A 19,424-nucleotide genomic window follows, 5' to 3' on the forward strand; every position below is an offset into this window, starting at 1 on the left:
TCCAAAACCAGAGAGGTACCTATAACACACGAGTCAAGCCTGAAAAACATGTGAAGATGGGCCAGTTCCACCTTGGCTTAGAAAATAACTTAAAATACAGTGGCTATAGGCTTCAACTCACTGAAGTTGTTACATATTGAACCCTTTTACTGGCATTAAAGGGTCCACCGTGTGCTGCTATATACAAGTCAGTCTAGACTAAATTATTGGTTTACATGAGAATGCAGGTGTCTAAAATGCAGCAGTCAACACTGCTTGACTGGCTCGTGACCAGTGAGAGCCTGAGAGCCACAAAATATTGCTGAAATAAAGCTACTGGAAACTTTATATTATTTTAACATAGACATTGCCAATAGGGAAGCACTTTCATACTTCCTTTTGGCCTGCTCTGCGCCAGCTACCTATGCATGTGCACACTGAGAACATGGGAGAAATTCCTTCCTGAGTGGAAATATCACTACGGACACACTACAAAGTACTGTCATCCCAGAATCCAACAGGACCCATTTTAAATAATTTGTAGGCTAGACATGACAGTCTTCAGGTTAACACTTGTTCTAAAACAGCTCCAGAAGGTGTATTTTCTAGGATAGGATATGCCTGACTTACAATCAGTTATAGAACTGAAAACACATTTTCTGCAAGGCAAGAAGGTCTTTACTAAGTACCTCTGGAAGTGTAGACACCATCAAACAAATAAACTCAAGATTTCAGCTTCTGGTTCCAGATGTCTCTTGAACAAAGGGCAGATGCATCGGTACAGCTAAAGGAAACTTCACTGCTAGAGCACTAAGTCAGAGAAAAATACTAATTGCCATGAAAAGCTGTGTGCTTAAATTTCTAGTCTACAATAATTTAACTATCATTGTTTCTAAAACCGATTCCTTAACAATTTCAGGTAATATATGAATCTGACTGGGAAAATTTTTCATGGTTAATTACAATGACTGCCTCCAACCCCAGACAGATCAGGGTGATTCTCCTCTCATTTCATTCTGCCTATTAAATTGATCTGAGGGGAAAAAAAATAGGAAAAAATAACAACAGAACATTGGAGCCACTGGTTTTGCAGTTGTAACAAAAGTAGTTTAAACCTACTTTTATGGGCTTACTAGCAGACATTGTTTTGCTTGATCTTCAGTGCTGCCTTTTTTCTATAATGCCAACAGATTCATTGAACAAATCCTCTGCAGCTTAAACAAAAGTCACAGAATACAGCTAAAATATTAACAATGGATTGTAAGCATAAACAGTATAGAAACGTCCTCGATCAGAAAGTATTTAGCAGTGATTCCTGAGTCCAGAAATTAGACAGGGGAAAATAAGAGGGAGGAGGTGGGAATGAAAGACAGTGAAATATGGAGAAGTTATCTTTTCTCCCTGTTATATCATCTGTGTATATATTTGGTATGACGAGAGATCTGCTGTTTGAATTTTGAATACTATAAACAGCATCCTTATTTTCATAGCATGACATGCAGCGTCAAAAACATGGAAATGGAGAAAAAACGTAGGCAAGGAGAAATACATATTCATAGTATTACATTCAATAGCTGTTTAACAGTCAGGCTTCTTTTAGAGCTGTCCAACAATACTGATTAACCCAGGTGAACTGTTTAATCAGACTTAATTGTTAAAATGATTAATAATATCTAAGTAAAACAAGGCATGTATACATTAAAGAAAACAGCACAAATGTGCTGCTTATGAACTGTTTACAAAAACATACAAAATGTGGATGGCACAAAGTATATAGTGCTAATATAAACAGATAGTTTAAGCTAAGTGCTTAACATAAACTGTCCATCTCTACCTGTAACAAAGAATATTTCAGGGGACAAAAATATTCCTTATAAAAATAATGCTATGTGGTGCAGAGTGCTTTATTCAGTGTATTTTTGACAGAGGTGGCATTCGTAATTCTTCTGGTTTATTCAGTTGTGGACATGATTGTTTTCATTGTGTTTCCACTTCGTTTGAAGCTCCAGTAAGATCAGTAACTTGCCATCAACAGTTTAAAGCGAGAATAGATGAAAGCAGTAGCAGCAGCAGGAGCAGCAGCATTATAGGTACCAGCTGGGACAGAGTGTGCTTGCAGGTATCTGTGAGATATGTGCTACCTGTCGCCATGATTTGTGCTATCATCTTATACCATGGTACCAAATATCTGGTTGAGGTCACTTCACAGGGCTGTTGAGGTAATCTTTTTTATACCTCTCCTCTGAGCAAGAGTAGAACGGCCAACTGGCTCCAAAACTGGTGACTGATTACGATTCAAAGCAGAGTAGGTTGCTGCCATTGCACCCTGTTGTGAGAATGTCAGAGGGGAAAAAGCAAGAAGAGTTCATTATGTACATCGCTCACATTAGAGATCACACAACATCAAATGTCAGAGAATGCCAACAAGTTTTAAATGCTGTCTTATTTTCAGCTGCAAAACAGAAATGCACTGCTGCATTACTCAAATAACTGCAGTGTTACGTGTGAGTTTTGTAGTGTAATATTTTTCAGATTGATCTGAAGCTATTATACCCCAATTAAAAAAAACAAGACACAGAATGTGTACAAAATATTGGAAAACTGAATTCTCTCTACCCGTTATGAGATTGTTAGAGAATGAAATCCCATCAGTGGGTTGTTCCTGGATAAACATTTACGTTTTCAACAAAATATTTAAAAGTCGCCCACGTTACTCAGCACAAAATGTTACTGGCTGTTAAGAACCCCAAGTTGTGAGCCACAGGATCAGAACTTGGTCCCCTTTCCACTTGTGATTTTGGATTCACTATCCATTACTCAATGAGTAGCTTCTCTGAAACTTTAACATTAGTTAGATTATTTTTTATAGCTCCCTATAGTCCCTAACAACATTTTCACTATCAGAACTATGATTTCTACCCTCGTTTCTTACAGAATATAAGCTGACTAGTTGAGTGTAATAACTTGAACATCTAAAAAAAGTCTGTGTCAAACATTAGATTTATTCACAGCAAATCAGTTATTGTTATATGTTAAAAGGTCACTTCATGTCTGAAAGCAATTTGTAGTCATAACTTTTAAAACATATTTATAGAAACAGTGCTGAAGAAATTAAAAAAAATCCTTTTATTTACTCTAATTTTGGTCAGTTAGATGAACAGGTATCTACTTGCCTTCACTAAATGGGGAGCATCTTGCCTGTTCAGCTGGTATTGAGGCAACTGGTCACAGTGAACTATCCAGGGATGGCTAAGAACTTGGGCTGCAGTCAATCTTTGATGTGGGTCAACATGAAGCATTTTTGAAACAAGGTCCTGTCGATAATATATAAGAAGTCAGTGTAAGTATCAGTAGAATTTCAGCTTTAAAAATGGTAACAGTTCAAAACTGAAAATTTTTAGTAGCATAAACATTTGTTCATAACATCATTTTGAAGTAGAAGAAAAGCTGCCTGACAATGCTAACACTACGTCCTTTAGTTATGTAATTTAATGGCCATTAGGCAACACAAGTGAAAAAGAAGTAACAGAAAACAGAGAAGATCCTTCCCTTCACATATCTTGCCAGTGTCCATCGGTCTTCTAAGAACTGTGCAAGCTGAAGGTTGAATGTTAGTTCTGAAGAGAGCAAACTGCTCAAGTCCTAATGAAAGAGTATAAGATGAACTCCCTTGGATAACTCTGAAGAACTAGTCCAAACAAAAATGTGACATAATATGTATATTTTTTGCCTAGCATGAACCAGTGGGACATACAGAAATTATTACAATATTTTCAGTCTCCCGATTTAGAACTTGTGAATGACATTTGAATGTCATTTTACAACATGAAATTTTATTGCAGCATTTCTTGACACAGATGACTGCACATGTATGAAAATACATCAGATTTCTAAGGATGCTTACTAACAGCTACAGTATAAGACACACCCGATTTTAATCCTACATGCAAGTGACCATTGAAACATGAAAGGATCATAAACAGAAAAAATTCTAAGCATAAAAAAAAATCAGATCAGTACTTGAAAATAATAATGGGTAATGTTTATGATATATAATGTGATATATACATTATCAGCAATGTATTTTATTGAAGTCTATTCCTCCTCTCTCAGAACAAACCAAATATACTTGCCTTAGCTGTATCTGAAACAGTATTCCAATAACCACCGCTCAGAGAGAATTTTCCACTCCCTATTCGGGCCAAAATCTCCTCTGGAGTATCATCAGGACCATTTGCAAAAGGAGTGTAGCTATTTAACCAAACAAGTATTGAAAAAAAAAAGAAAAAAAAAAAAGAAAAGATGAATAGAACAATCCAGCTTAAAAATCCCTACTTAGCAAGTGCAACAGCAGCTGTTTTGAACTCGTGGAACTACTGTTGAATTAGTTATTTATCCCCTTCTATACAAATTATTTCTTCTGCATACATGAATGTATTTCTATTGCATTTATCTCCAATGTGCATCACTTCAAACTATCCAGTAGCTGAATTTTCCTCACAACTGTGCTTTAAAGCACTGCAGTTGTACTTGCAACATATTTCCTTCAAAATATATGCTGTTTAATTAGCTAATTCTCACATGGAAAAAAGCAGAACAAAACAGTTTTTACTCCTAAATCACAATAAAGCCGAAGTTCAACACCTGAAACAGACAAGACATCAGTTTCTGCAAATTTGGATTCTACTAAAGGCAAAGCATATTTAACTTCCCTTGCAGTTGTAATTGAGATTAATCAGCGGCCTGCTAGAAACATAGATAGTCACAGTGGGCTCATGTTTGTTGTTCTTTATGTTTGCTATTATAAAGTAAAGGAAGCAAAGAAACAAAACACCCTTACCCAGTAAGCATAGTATAAAGCAAAACACCAAGACTCCAAATGTCACACGCAGCATCGTAACCTTGCCTCTTTAAAACCTGAAGGAGACAAAGATTTTTTCTGCAAAATATGCTTAGAAATGCTTGGATTATGCTATAAAAACACCAAGATTCTCAGATTTTTAAATGCTTTTGAAGCATTTCTAATTGCTTTTGAATGAAATAAACACCTAACTAGGTGTTCCCATCAAAAGAAATCAAGGCATATAAACTATCCTAGTATTTACCTCTGGTGCAACAAAATTTGCTGTATAACACGGAGTCATCAGAAGGCCATTTTCTGCTCGTAATTGTTTTGCAAAGCCAAAATCACAAATTCGAATTGATTCTGGGTTGCCAGATTCATCAACATAAAGAATATTGCTGGGTTTCAGATCTCTATGGACAACCTAGGGAAAAAAACAAAACAAAAAACAACACAAAACAAATCATGAAATATAGTAAGCTTAAAACTGGAATGAGATTTTTATTTTAATTATCAATTCTACTTAATTTAATACCTGTCATCAGTGATCATTGTCTAAATTCCAGCTTCTACTATCAACTATGGCATTCTGACTGTGGTATCTGGAGTAGTGAAAATCTGATTTGGAAACATCACGTTTCCTTCTTTCTACCCGTTACCAAAAAGAGCCCAGCAAAAACAAACTTAATGCACAAATTTACTTACACAGACAGTTCAAAATGTCTTGTTTTAATGGTTGCGTGCATTTCTTATTTTAACATGCACATCATACACACAAAGGTAAGGACCTGAGAGCTGGGGCTCTTGAGAACAGACTGCTCTGAGGACACCTTTTAACAGCTGAATGGGGCCTACAGGAAAGCTTGGGGAGGGACTTCTTATAAGCACAGGTAGCAACAGGACAAGGCTTCAAACTGGAAGAGGGAAGATTTAGCCTAGATATTAGGAAAAAAAATCTTCACTGTGAGGGTGGTGAGACAGGAACAGGTTGCCCAGAGAGGCTGCGGATGCCCCCTCCCTGGAAGCATTTTGGGCCAGGCTGGGTGGGGCTGTGAGCAACCTGGTTTCGAGGGAGGTGTCCCTGTATATAGCAGGGAACTACATGATCTTAAAAGTCCCTTCCAACTGAAACCATTCTATGATTCTATGATTCTCTGGCTAGTAATATCTTTTGGAATAATGAATTTCTGTAGCTACTGAAACACCACTCTGTCACATAACTACACAACAGTCACTACTGGAGTAACTTTCTATAACCTAGTTTTGAATTAAATAATGTCAGCGCAAACACCTATGGCCTGATTGAGGAAAAAAATTATTACAGAATATTATAGTCTACAAATGAAGTAACATTTCATAAAGGCTTATACTGGCTCTTCAGTGCCTGGTTTTTATGTATTTGAAATGTAAAACACTCGATTAAAAACTGCAAAATCTGCTGAAGTTCTGGAAGATTGAATCTGGTCTTAAATGAAGCTATGCTATAATATCCCTAAATAAAACCTGTAAAGTTCAAGGAGAGTTGCTGAAATCAGATGACATGTTATATGCTCTATTTTCTGCACAAGACAGATTACCTTAAGGTTTCAAGAGACACTGCTCTCTGTATAGAAAGGAGTACATATGGCTCTAAACCATACAATGGATTTAAACCTCTGTTGAGAATTTAAATAGATCTACCAGGAAGGCCTTAATATTTCTGATTGTCTTATTTTATGTATAAACACAGCTCTCCATAGTCAAAGTTAAATAAAAGATTCATTTAACTCTTGGAAAAGATCGCAGTGAAATGTTTTAAGAATGTAATCACATTAGAATGAAAAAAAAAATTCCTAAAAGTAAGCGACATGCAGAATTACAAGCTATATGCTAGCAGTGTTTCAGATCTGAAATACATGATGAAGCAATAAAAGCTGCAGAGGGTCTGCAGATTGTACAGCCACTTAGAGTGAGTCTTCTTAGTAGACTTTTCTAAGCATGTAAACTTTGAAATTCCTAGATCTAACACAATTCTTAAAATTACAGAAACAAGCCTCTTCAAAGATGAAAAGTAGAAACTTCCTTAAAGAATTAGAGTTGTTGAACACTAAAGGAAACGTGGCTTGAGATGTCAGCATATGAAAGAATGAACTCCTGGCAGCCTAATTTTCTGGAGATTAGAAATCTTTTTACTCTACATAATGAACAAAACATTCTTTACTGCTCCAAGAGACAGAAGAAAATTTACCCTATTTTTATTCTAGTTGCTCATTTGTTTTTTGAATAAATTCTAAAAGGAAGAAGTGGACAATAAAGGCAGCCCAGAACTGTGGATTTGACAGACTGTTTTTTTTTTATTATTTTATTTTTTTAATAAAGGGAAGCAATTAATTGCAAGAAAGAGTAAGTGTAACAGTCTAGCTTGAATCCAAATCCCACAAATGAAGCAACACAGATGGTAAAGAATAAAGTACCTTCTTGGACAATGCTGCTTTCCCAAAGGTGCATTTTAAAAAGATGTCCCATTGGGTAGATTAACATTTCAACCAGAAATGACGTTTTATATTACAGCAAAAAGAAAACCAATATGAAGGACATTCCAGCATTCCAGCTCTTTATCCCCTAGCATCATGTTTTTGATTATCAGTGTCACTTGTTACCAGCACAGAGAAGCATTTTGCTCCAAGACATGATACTTCCAACTTGTGCTTCTTATCATGTCTGTTGTGCCAGCCCTTAGCTGCTGCACACAAGCCATAATACTTCTACACTGGTTTGGGAGAGTTGGAACCATTACTTAACCCAAAGAGGAAATTTTTTTTACTTAGTCAAGTTTTCAGCTCTAACATATCCTTTGCATGCTCATGAAGACATCCCTCCAGGAGGGGCCGCAGACATCACACACAGATTCAGAATCTGTTCACATGACTAATACCATATTCAAATGAGCTCCTCTAGCATCCAAAGAAACTATGATAGCTAAGAATTAGACTAGCAAGGAGCTCACTACTTACATACCTGGCCAGCTTTTATAACGAAGTGTCCTTAAAATAAGAAAATGAAAGAATTTCCAAAAGTTTGAAAGAACGTATGATAAAATGCAAGTTAAAAATGTGAGCATTTACAAGTATTTGTAATGAAACACAAATGATTGGAAGCCCCTAAAATACCCTAATAGACATGGAGACACTGGACCTTTTCTGTCCACATGTAGTTAGAAGGAACCGTACCGAAGGCAAAGTTTACTCATACTTCACAATGGAAACTGCTGGCCAAAGATTCTTAGTGCAGATAGGCTCAAAAAACTACTCACCAACAAGTGCTCGAATGAAGTGACATACTGCACAGTAAGATGGACCAGGTAACTTTGATCACAAATTTTCTGAAATAAGTGCTTCCAGAAAAGCATGCTGAACTACTACGTTTCTTAAAACAATATAAGCACTATCTATTCAGAAAACTTCTTTTCTTGGATGATAACATTGTTACAAACTTGTCTTTTTCCTTGCAACCTTGCTTTGTGCCTTTTCTCTACTATCCCCTCTTCTTGTTTACTTTTAAAAACAACATACTTCGTCATTCTTGGCATGCAATCGCCACACTTGCCTTTTCAATCTCTGAACTACTTTCTTTATTTCCAAATTCATTTCTCTAAGCTTACTACAACTGCCCAAACTTATTGTGGAAGCGTTACAAGTCAAACTTCAGAAACTGGAAGTGAAAGAAGTGACAAGAGTAATGGGTGAAAACTGATAGATGTTAAGATTCTACCATTGCACTGGGTTGGGACTACATTACTAGATCTAAGCAACAGCACTGGCCTAGCACCACTTAGAATCATTAAGAGCTGAAAGGGACATCTAAGGGCTATCTAGTCCAACTCCCCCACAGAGAGCAGGAACACCACAGCTAGAGTACTCCTGGCTTACTTCTTATATCCTATTTATCATTATCTGAATAAAGAGAAACAATTGCACCATCACAGCTACCTGGACATACACTCACTAGATGAGGGATATTATAATTTCAACAACAACAACATAACCTGCTGTAATGAAATTATTTATCAGAAATTAATTACTGCATACAAGAACATATAAAGATACAGGCATATATTTCTGAAAGAGAAGAATATTAAAAGGATTTTCTCTGAGATGAAAACTTACCCCTTGTGCGTGGAGGTATTCAACTGTTTTTGTTATTGTGAACAGAACAGCACTAGCTTCTCTTTCTGAGAAAAATTTTTGCCTAAGAATCTTATCCAGAAGTTCTCCTCCTTTCATAAGTTCAGTTACTACGTATACATATTTTCCATCATCATATACCTGCAAGAAGTGCACAAGGGTGTGAACTTCCAAAATATTTATTCTTTGCTATCTTTCCATGAAACACACAGAAATAAAGTAGGAACATTCACTAATTTTTTTCCATTAGATAAGTCATTTCTATCACTTTTCTCATATTTCTCATTCCACTCACCATTCGGTCATCTTCAGAAATAAAACAAATAAACTGAAAGATATTACAGTGATGAAATAACAGAAAAAAATCATGCATATATTTCAAGATAAAAAAAAAAATACGAATAAACTTGTAGTTTTCCCCCAAATAACTTTGCTGACAAAATTAAACAAGACACAGAAGAAACTGGAAAGAAAGTATCTAATTTGATTAAGCAACAGTAGAGGTAATTCTAAAAGCATTTACTGCACTAAATTGAAATGAAAAAAATATCATTCCAAGTAAACAGTTAGATGAAATAAAAGAGCAACAGAGTACACAGATTGCTTGAGGCCAGTATTGAAGTTAATGCACACAGACCTTTCATTAAAAAGCCTACAACTTACAAATTGCCCTGCACACAATACTTATACCTAACTATAATTAATAAACACATCTAGTCTATGCTTTTAACATGGAAAACTTAATTTTTGCCTGGCTCTCATCTTCTTTAATAATAATAATTGAGAAATAATTTACAGTATCACCAGGGGGCACTACAGACTAAACTATTCCAAAACACATCTCAAGTGATGCTTAAGCATTTCATTTCACTTTGTTGGGGTTTTGAATTAACTCAGAAATTGGTTTCTGCTGTAATGTGACATTTTACAGACTTTGTTCCCTATCATTACTTCAACCTATTTTTCATGGTGATGTTGGAACTGTTCTCTTCTGTAATGTGTGCGAAGTAAAAACTAGCTATATTTAAACAGAAACAATTATCCATGTTGTAGCAAAATACATTTAGGAATAGATAACAGCTAAATTAAGAAAGTTTTCATTCCAATTTATTTGTTAAACAGTCTGGTCAATACATGCTAGGTCATACTTGGAATAACCACAATTTGCTTTCAGTTTGAAAATTGACTTTTTTGGTGAAGGAGTTTTTGTTCTCTTTAGAAAAGGATTATTTTCTCATCAATTTAAACAAGAGGAAGAGCATTACATAATTCTGCAGCCTTTTACAAGCTTATGACCTTAAGAAGATGACACATCTGGTTTTTAAAGTTCTCATTTAATACTAATTTCCCCCCATTAAATGTAAGTGACTAATCATCTGAACACATTTATATGAAGAATTTAAATATTGCACAGGATTAAAAAATAGGATGACAGAGTTCTAAATACTAAAATGGTGTATATATACATATCTTTTTAACAGGCATGCTCCATTTAATCCTGGTAAAGCATGAGGACACAAGCTTATTTTTCATTTGGCACTCTGAAGCACATATATCACACACGTCAGCACTGCAGAGGGACGTCTGAGCAAATTCACTTTCCTTTTGGCTGCTATAACTGCTAGCCCCTTCTGGTTTTATCTGCCTTAAAAAAAAAAATAAAAAAAAGCCTACCTCAACCTCTCTCCTTACCCTGATCTCTCTAACCAATATTATCCCAGGAACCTGTTGGTACTGAATAAGTGCTTCTGTGAAGTTTCCTTCACAGTTAGATGCACAGCATTGTGTTAAGATCATAAACATGATATCAGTTTTAAAAATTAACTCTTGTGATATTCTAAAGATGAGTCAGTATGTCTTATCTACCAAGAAAATAGGAAAAAAAAACATAGCAAAAACAACATGATATAGGCACATGAATAAAATTATTATATTGTGGAGTGAGAACTGTTTCATAAAGTGAAGTAAGGTTTCACAGACATATTTGGAAGTTTTTTTTGTTTTTTTTTTAAAGTCAGAAATAAGCACTTGGACAAGAAGACTGGATAATCTGTTTTCAAATTTCCAAAAAAAGAAGATTCTTCAGTCAGTGCTTTAGATAACTCAAAATGGGTCAAAAGTTCTGTTATATTATAGCAACTAAAAGGCAAAATAGGGTAAAATACATATAATGGTCTGGCATAGGAAACTCCTAGGTAATGCACTGTTGGAAGCTCTGTGTTCCCTCAGTTCCTACACTGTTTCCTAGCCATCCACTACTCCACTACTGGGAGTATCAGAGGACAGGCATCGGGCAAGAAGGACAATGATAAAAAGTATTAAAAAGCAAAGTATAGCTCCTTCTTTCATTTATACGCTGTGTACCTGAAAAAGACCACTAATAACAAACAAAGAAAACCTATACCTATAGTGCAAAAAGAAATTGGTGTTCTGACATCCATTGTTTTAATGCAAATGCTTTCACAATGAAATTACATAAAGGCTAAAAGCGAAAATGCCCACTTTCATTTAAATTTAAATATTACTGCATTTATTCTAGGAAGACAAGAAAAGAAAAAAATATTCCTAGCAGAATAATCCTTTCCAAGACATGCACTTAAATGCCAAAGTATTATTTTAGAATTTCAAAATAGAAACATTTAAATTATGACTCAATTTTTCAGTCAGTTCCATGCCAAGTCAAAATTCAGTTTTATTTGTATAATAACATACTATGTTGTCAATGAGTTTGAGATCTGATGGCCAAATATTCCTTATTCTTTCCTCTGAAAGCACACCACTATAGTTTGGGACATAGAAGCAATTTGCACTATACATTTAATACTTAAGACAACATTAAACTTTTGCAGTAGTAAACATCATGCATATTCCTAATGCATACAAATCGTATGCCTCAATCTTTACACTATATGTAGTTCAACAGACTTTACTTAAGGAGTTGCTCTGAAATAAAAATAAAAAAATACAGCCAATTCACTCTGTGGCGCAAGGATTTTTTTGTAGTCACTTCTTGCACTTTGTATATTACTGATGTTTTGAATGAAATATGGCTCCTACAGGAAGATGACTGACCACAATGAAGAATAAATCATAAAGTAGAAGGATTTGGTCTGGCAGGCAACTTTTCATGGCTGCCATGAATGAAGGGCTGTAACTGTGATATCCAACTTGCTATAAGGTAAGCTCCATGGTGTGGGCCTTGTGTATGACTTACTTTGTTCTCCCAAGAAAGGGTCAAAATGAACAATATCAAAAAAGTGAAGAAACATTATTGTAGGCAAACGTTGACTGAGTTCTCTAGTAATCATCTCCATAATATTTATAGGCTACTGTAAAGACTTCAAAATACCTGAGAATCTGCTTTCAGTAGAGTTTAGCTTTCTAGATAGTGGTTAGCTCTGTTTTGCTCAACAAAAATCTTTCTTGCATTAAGTATACACTGTCTAAATGTTGAACTCTTTAATGCATAATTAAATTTCTTTTAGATCATCAGAATCTAGTGCTCACTATGAGAAATCTCTACCTCTCAACTTCTGTTATTTGTGTTTTGTAAGTTGAAGTGTTTCCACAGTCCAAAGTGTAATACAGGAAAAAAACAGCCTGATACACACCTCTATATAAAGACTAAGATACTCGGTAAACAAAAGTGATAAACACAGATAAGAGGAGATTTTGCCCTATACTAGATAATAGTTATTACTACCCATGAAAACAACTTTGCCGTCTCTAACAACTCCTCTGTACTACTATTTTTCAAGGATGAACTCTGCGATGGCTTAAGATTACACTCTACAAAAAACAAGCTTCTTTAAAAGATGACAGTGAGCAATTTCAGCAGAAACTGAATTCTGCTGAATAAGTTGTTAACAATATTTCATTCTTAAATCAAACTAAATTTTACATTTGAGTTACTTAAAATCAGTAACAAGCCTAAAATATGTAGTTTGTCATCTCTTAAGTTAAAAATTTGCATGCTATTATAATGCACTAAAGAATGTCTTCAGAACATCACTTACATCTTTTAGGGTAATAATATTTGGATGCTGCCCATAGCGCAGCAGGATTTCAATCTCCTCTGTTGGATCTCTTTTACTCTTGTCAATGATCTGTAAGAACAAAAAGATACATAAGCATTAATCTTTTTGTGACTATTATATTGTGCAACACTTTGGTATGCTGATTAGCAGAAACACATAAGCAGTATTTATCACCATTTGCAAAGGGTGTGGAACATAAAAACCAAAGTTAAACTGGAACAGCAAGACACAGCAAGGAATGCTGGTCCCTCAGACAGTGCTAAATTGCACAAGGCAGTTCGGTAGATGAGACTTCAGTCACCCATCATTTAATAAAATAGGAAATTCCTAACTTGACATGAGATGCCAGTTTGATGATGCTAATGAACTTATTTTCCAAAAGCTGGTCTCAAACAAATATTTAGTGCAGCAAAAGAAAGGAGAGTAAAGGAATGAAAAATAAGAAAAAAAATTTCCAAAGCTAATTCAGACAAGTATTATAATATGAAAGTTCTTAATGAATTTCTGAAGGCTTGCTCTGAAGTTTTCCATGCCGAAACAAAGAAAATATTTGGCTCTATTTACTAAGTATTCTTCTACATATACTCATAGAAGTCCTTCTCCTTTTTTCTCCTTCTGAACTGCAGAATTTCTTCTCACGTTGTCTTTATCTCACTCCTCCTTCCCCCTGGCATCCTAAAGCTCTTCTGCTACCAGCATCATTCTGACAGACTGGATGCTGATTTTATTTTTTTTCTTTCTTCCCATGATTTGGAGGGGAAAAAAAAAAACAACCCACAACAGAGGCAGCAGAAAAGCAAAGCAATCTTCACAGTAAATATTACAGCTTAGAAAATGAATGCCCGTGCTTTTCCTCCAGTTTCAAGAACTTACTCTAAATTGCAGTAACAAAAGTAATACCTATTCTTGGCTAGAACCAAGATAATTACAAGTATGTAACTACCAAAGTGAGTTTGGAGACTTTCCAGTAGAGAAATTTAGTGCAAAGATACAGCGAAACATACTGAATTCATCTTTGCAATTTATATGCAAGCAGTCAATTGTTCAACAATTCAAGAAAATAATTACTTCATAGCACAGGATTAGCATTCCCCCCACCCTCTACTTTTGAAGTCTGCTAGTCTATGCCTCTGTTTAGTAACTATCCAGTTCCACAGCGTAGGAAGACAATAAAATCAGACTACTTATTGCCCTTCTGTGAATTCTGTTGATTTCAGCAATCAAGAAGCTAATGTCTTCAAAGAACTACTACAAAGCATATTAAAATGACATTAGAAACCTTGTTAAAGATCAGCAAGCAAAAAAAGAGTTGAAGTTCACTCTGGAAGATATACAGCTCTTATGAACTCTTATCTATCTAACGATTTATGAATCTAATTTAGAAGCAAAAAAACCTCTATATATAATTATGTTTAAATGAAAGCAACCTACTATAGCTTTTTAAATGATGAAAAGAAACATAAGCTTTTCCACAGTACGTTTTCTACCAAAAGTAATCATGCAATTCCAATCAATTTTATTGTAATTACACAGATGTTTCAAGGACTGAAGATTGCTTTTCATTACCCAAATCATCATGCAGATAACAAAGCAGGTCTGTAACATAGCAGGTATATAACAGATAGATAGATAACATAAGCAGGTCTATAAAAAAAAACTTGCTAGTAATTATTCTTTTTTGCATGATTAGTGTAATTTATATTTACATCTAAAATATGAACCTGTTAAGAAAATTATTTTAACATTATATGTCCTCTACAGTAAATAAGTTTACGATGCCCTGTATTTATGATGCTAAATCTTGGAAAGTTTTATAACAAAGTTACCTTTACAGCATATTCCATGTTTGAAGCTTTATGAACACATCTCTTGCAGATAGAGTAAGACCCAACTCCAATATCTTCTTTTACTTCATATCCATCAGTAAACTGGATGCTGTTCCTGTGCAACTGCTACCAAAATAACATTATCAATCGATCAATATTCTAAACTTATAACTGATATTTACTTTAAGAGTAAGTTTAAATTTTTGAATTCCTAGTGATTTGCTTCAAGTTTTAAACTGATGGCTCTACTAGGCTGAAGTGTTTTCAATAGTCACTATCTTCTGTTTGATGTTAATATGAGATAAATTAAAAATCAGATACATCATAAATACCCACTGTACTTTCCAAACTGAAAATGCAATGTTTTCCTAGTTATGGATTTTGGAATATTTTAGGAATATTTTCTTAGACAGAAAGATCAGAGGACTACAGTTAGTGATAAAAAAGCATTGTTTCTATCACCTAAATAAATGAATGTTAATGTTTTCTTTACATGTGAAATGTCAGCTAGAAAATGTTTCAGGTGTTATTCAATATGATTAGATTAACTGGAAATTTCATGGAACAACAATAAAAAAAAATCCTTTCACAGATATTAAAAGCATAAAGGAGAAGTGTTCCAATTTTGTAAGGGAAGGAAATGGCTTTCTGGTGTAAGGAGTTTGTGTAAAGGATGCAAAGCACTTGCAGGAAACCATCTGGGTATCCTGCTGCAGAGAAAAGAGGAAATATGTGTGAGGAAGTGGTTGAGGGGCACAGAGGAAAAGCACCAGAGAGAGACTTTTACAGGAGAAGGAAACCATATACAAAGAGAAAGAACACCCTCTACAAAAGTATGTGGGAAAGGAGCACAGAGCTTTCGGTAGCTGTTAGCAAGACTTCTGTACTTGAATTCATTCTGACACACATACCAAATCAAACAAGATTCTCTTTTATTCTAAGAAACTAAGAACCCTTTAAATTTAACATTTCACTAGAAGTAAAACAGGTAATGTACACAAGCAAGCATTTACGAGTACTCTAGACAGAGTAAAAAGACTAAAGAAATAAATGCTTCTCAGCTACAAAACATCCCTGCAATGGAAACATACAAAAACCTGACCAGGCAGCATGCCATTTTATTCCTACATATTACATCAATAAGAAATGTTCACCACTGGTTAGGTCACCAGTTAGTTTTCTTTCATCAGTAACTTCTTTTTTCTCTGTACATGCATCTGCTTACATCCTTCTAACTGCAAACCGTTCAGGGCATGCTTTTAGAATGACCTCAGTCTTACAAGGAGGCAAGGCACACCTCTCACCCATTCAAGCATGCAGCCCTCTTTCTTGTTTCGCACAAGACTGCACCTAGCCAAAGCTTTGTTGCCCAAAAATAAGCAGTATCAGAAGTAGGAGAACACATACAGCAGCTGCTTTAGGCTACACTAAAATTAACCTCACAATTACTAATGTAGGAGACACAACTGGAGTCACTCTAAAACCAGTAGGAAGCCAAAGCTTGTGTGTACTGCAACACTGACCTATAAGATAAACAAACAGCCACTAAGTGTCACAGCTTACTGCATTTAATTTAAACTGGTTTGGAAGAGGCTGAATATATATTCCTAGTGCTAAAATACACAGCAGACCACAACACAGGCAGAATTTGCAATTGCATTCCAGTGCTTCCTACCTGCACTACAGAAATCAATATTTCTGGTTATAGGACAAAATGTTGAAGCTGCTTATATTCCTTTTCACCACATAAGCACAGCTCCACATTAAAGAGTAGCTACAGTTCAGAGGATGGAGTGTTTTCATTTACAGGTTGAAGCCTACTCAAACTCACAGATGCTCAGAAATGAAAAAGGTCCTGCACTTCAAGAGATCTTGCTTGAATAAAGTAATCTGATCCTTACTTTTATTGTATAAAGCCAATAATGACGTTGTCATGGTACCTCATTTGATGATGAAGGAAACATCCTCTCCATCAAGCCAGGGTAACACTACATATCTGACTTTTTTTCCCCACTTTAATATTGAGGTACTCACCTGGACAATTGAATGCACTCCAACTGTCTGCATTGATTGGCTTTCATCATCTGATGCAATTGCTACAAAACTAAATCCACGAAAAAGCTGATGTGCATTAGCACTAGGAGGAATACCAGGCGAATCTGAAAAACATGGCATCTATTTACAAAGCATAGTTTTCAAAATGAAGAGATGCAGTTAGGCCTATACTGAAGAGCAAAATACAATTTTAGTTTGTGCCCTCCATAGAATACAGTTTGTATGAAGTATTTTTCAGTACTAAAATACAAGAACTGAATTATTTTCACATACTAATTATAGTACAAAGATTGTATTAATACCAGATAATATTTTATATTATAAAAACAGTACTCTGCAGAAAATATTTCCATACAGCAGCATATTTATATTTATGGAGGATGAGTACTCAAATTTAGTAACTCTCTAACTTTCTAAAGACAAGAATTTCTATCATGCTCCGAATGGGTCTTTGTCAAACTATGCAAAATCATCAGACTGCTCTGAAACAGCAACTTTACCACCTGATGTCTGAAATTATTGTTTTCATATATACATAGTATGTAAGGTAACCATCATAAATTAAATGAAACCATAGAGGATTGCTTTCAAGAGACGGACGTGAATAATCTTTAACAGTGATTATTTGGGATTTTTTGGATAGGAAAATTAAATTCATTTGTATGCTCTGTTGGTGAGGATTACTTTAATTTTTACATAGGACAACTCAATAGTCCCTCAATGTTATATTAGCACTCAAGACTACAAAAAACTTTTATGAACTATGGAATATTTATCTTTGAGTATTCACTTAGCCCAGCAAAACCTGCAAGAACAAGACACAGTTAACAGGAACAGTGGTTCTAATTTTTAAATACATAAATTGTTGAATTCTTCTCTTTTTACCTTTTGGAGTTTTTGCTGTGAATTCAGGATCAAAATAAAATGTATCTTCAGGTCTGCCAGTTGCAGGTTTAAAAGGGGGATGAATTTCTCTTCTGTACAATTTCTAAAGAAATAGGAAAGGCACAGTGGATTAAAAAGTTCCATGACACCAACAAATAATTAAGTAGATTATTATTATTATTATTTTAATTAGATACTCACATTCCAATCTATCTTGGAAAAGAATGGATGTCTCTTAATTTCTTCTACTCCATCTGGACCTGCTCCTTTTTAAAGGAAGAATTATTTTCTTGGTCAAAAGGATTACTAGTAAAATTATATTTCTTGTTGCTACTGCATTGTTTTTAGAAATGCAAATAACAGAAGTGATATTTTGCTGATCATTAGAAAAGCAAAGAGGCAAACTATGTTTTTGCTTCAAAGCTTATTTTAAACGCAAAGTTGTAAATTTACTTAGTCAATATAATTATTGATTATGTTACCAATTTTATGAACCAATTTAGAATATTCCATTAAACATTTTACCTAATCTGTTAGCAGGGTTTCTTTTGAAGAGCATTCGCAGAAGACTTTGCGCCTCGGGACTCAAGAACTGGGGCATTCCAAGTTTGGCCCTATAAAACAAAGATAATTAATAGCATACAAACAGATTAAGGTAAGAATTAATTTTGTACTTCCCCTGCCCTTTACAATTCAGCAAATCTGTATCACACGAATTAGCTTCACTGAGAAATTGCCTTCAGACATCAGAAACGTAGCAAAAGTGCTGTCAGTCATGCAAACCTGTAATTTCACCTTGTTCTGTTTTATATAGTGTAATATTTTAAGTAACGATTCAATAACTTGGGTAGAGGATGCAAAAATGTAGAAAATAATTACAAGATACCAACTTACAAAACTGTTTTGATCCACCTTTAAGCAAAGTTTCAAACAAATGACATCAACCAAGATCCATTCTGCTAGTAAGATAAAATACATTCTAGAAAGTATAAGAAAAGAACCACATATGACATACACTAAGAACACCCATGCAAAAGAAGAAAAAAAATATATGATGAATTGAATAATGATAGGACAGATCTTGCAAGATTAGCAGGCAAAAAGGGAAAGATTACTTTCTTTTTTTTGCCTCACTCCTCATTTCATTTCTAATGCCACTTTGCACCTTACCAGTCATGAAGTTTTAGATTTCAGTTTTTGTAGTTGGTATTTCACTCTGTTTTGAAGTCCTCACCCCTTTTTTCTCCACCCTATGTAATGTTGAAAATCCATTGGCAATCTTCTCACTGTTATTAGGTTTCATATTTTTTCTTTTAACTGTGGTAGCAGTCAGGGTAGATCTAATTCCCTTCCATCTCTCTCTTGTTCAACCTGTAGCTTGTGTCTGTAACGATCCACAACACAAGCTTTCTCTGTTTTTCAGGCAAAAGACATGATTTGCCTTGCATTCTAACTACAGCCTCCATCTCTCTGTCACTTCAGAAACCATCATCATCGATTTGCTATTTGTTGTTTTAAAACAATGTTACTGAAGAGCAGATAACAGATAAATATAACAAAAATCTGCAGTGTTAGGTGGGTGGAAATCTTTGTCCTATTACTGTAATGCTAAACAGCTCCACTCTAGGTACATGGC

General features: G+C 34.8%; 2 protein-coding genes across 4 annotated transcripts in view; one reads left to right on the forward strand and one right to left on the reverse strand.

Moving 5' to 3' along the window:
• Positions 1-19,424, forward strand: part of LOC136051374 (uncharacterized) — a 397,884-nt gene that overhangs the window by 171,655 nt on the left and 206,805 nt on the right. The window lies entirely within an intron of this gene.
• RPS6KA3 (ribosomal protein S6 kinase A3) overlaps positions 1-19,424 on the reverse strand; it is a 162,601-nt gene that overhangs the window by 94,387 nt on the left and 48,790 nt on the right. Inside the window, exons 11-22 of one of the 3 annotated variants that reach the window (XM_065741442.1) lie at positions 18,314-18,402; positions 17,990-18,054; positions 17,789-17,891; positions 16,883-17,007; positions 14,849-14,974; positions 13,002-13,091; positions 8,968-9,126; positions 5,085-5,246; positions 4,820-4,896; positions 4,113-4,230; positions 3,153-3,293; positions 1,148-2,305 (exon numbers count right to left, since the gene is read on the reverse strand). In XM_065741442.1, coding sequence (XP_065597514.1) covers positions 2,183-2,305; positions 3,153-3,293; positions 4,113-4,230; positions 4,820-4,896; positions 5,085-5,246; positions 8,968-9,126; positions 13,002-13,091; positions 14,849-14,974; positions 16,883-17,007; positions 17,789-17,891; positions 17,990-18,054; positions 18,314-18,402 — 1,378 coding nt within the window. In that variant the 3' untranslated portion in view covers positions 1,148-2,182. Of the gene's footprint in view, positions 1-1,147; positions 2,306-3,152; positions 3,294-4,060; positions 4,231-4,819; positions 4,897-5,084; positions 5,247-8,967; positions 9,127-13,001; positions 13,092-14,848; positions 14,975-16,882; positions 17,008-17,788; positions 17,892-17,989; positions 18,055-18,313; positions 18,403-19,424 lie in introns of those variants that run through there. The other 2 variants (XM_065741441.1, XM_065741440.1) reach the window with 2 other exon arrangements.

This window comes from Cyrtonyx montezumae, unplaced genomic scaffold (genome assembly GCF_038088225.1).
Source record: "Cyrtonyx montezumae isolate F1298 unplaced genomic scaffold, pur_monq_1.0 scaffold_3, whole genome shotgun sequence".
In the NCBI taxonomy this organism is placed as follows: Eukaryota; Metazoa; Chordata; class Aves; order Galliformes; family Odontophoridae; genus Cyrtonyx; species Cyrtonyx montezumae.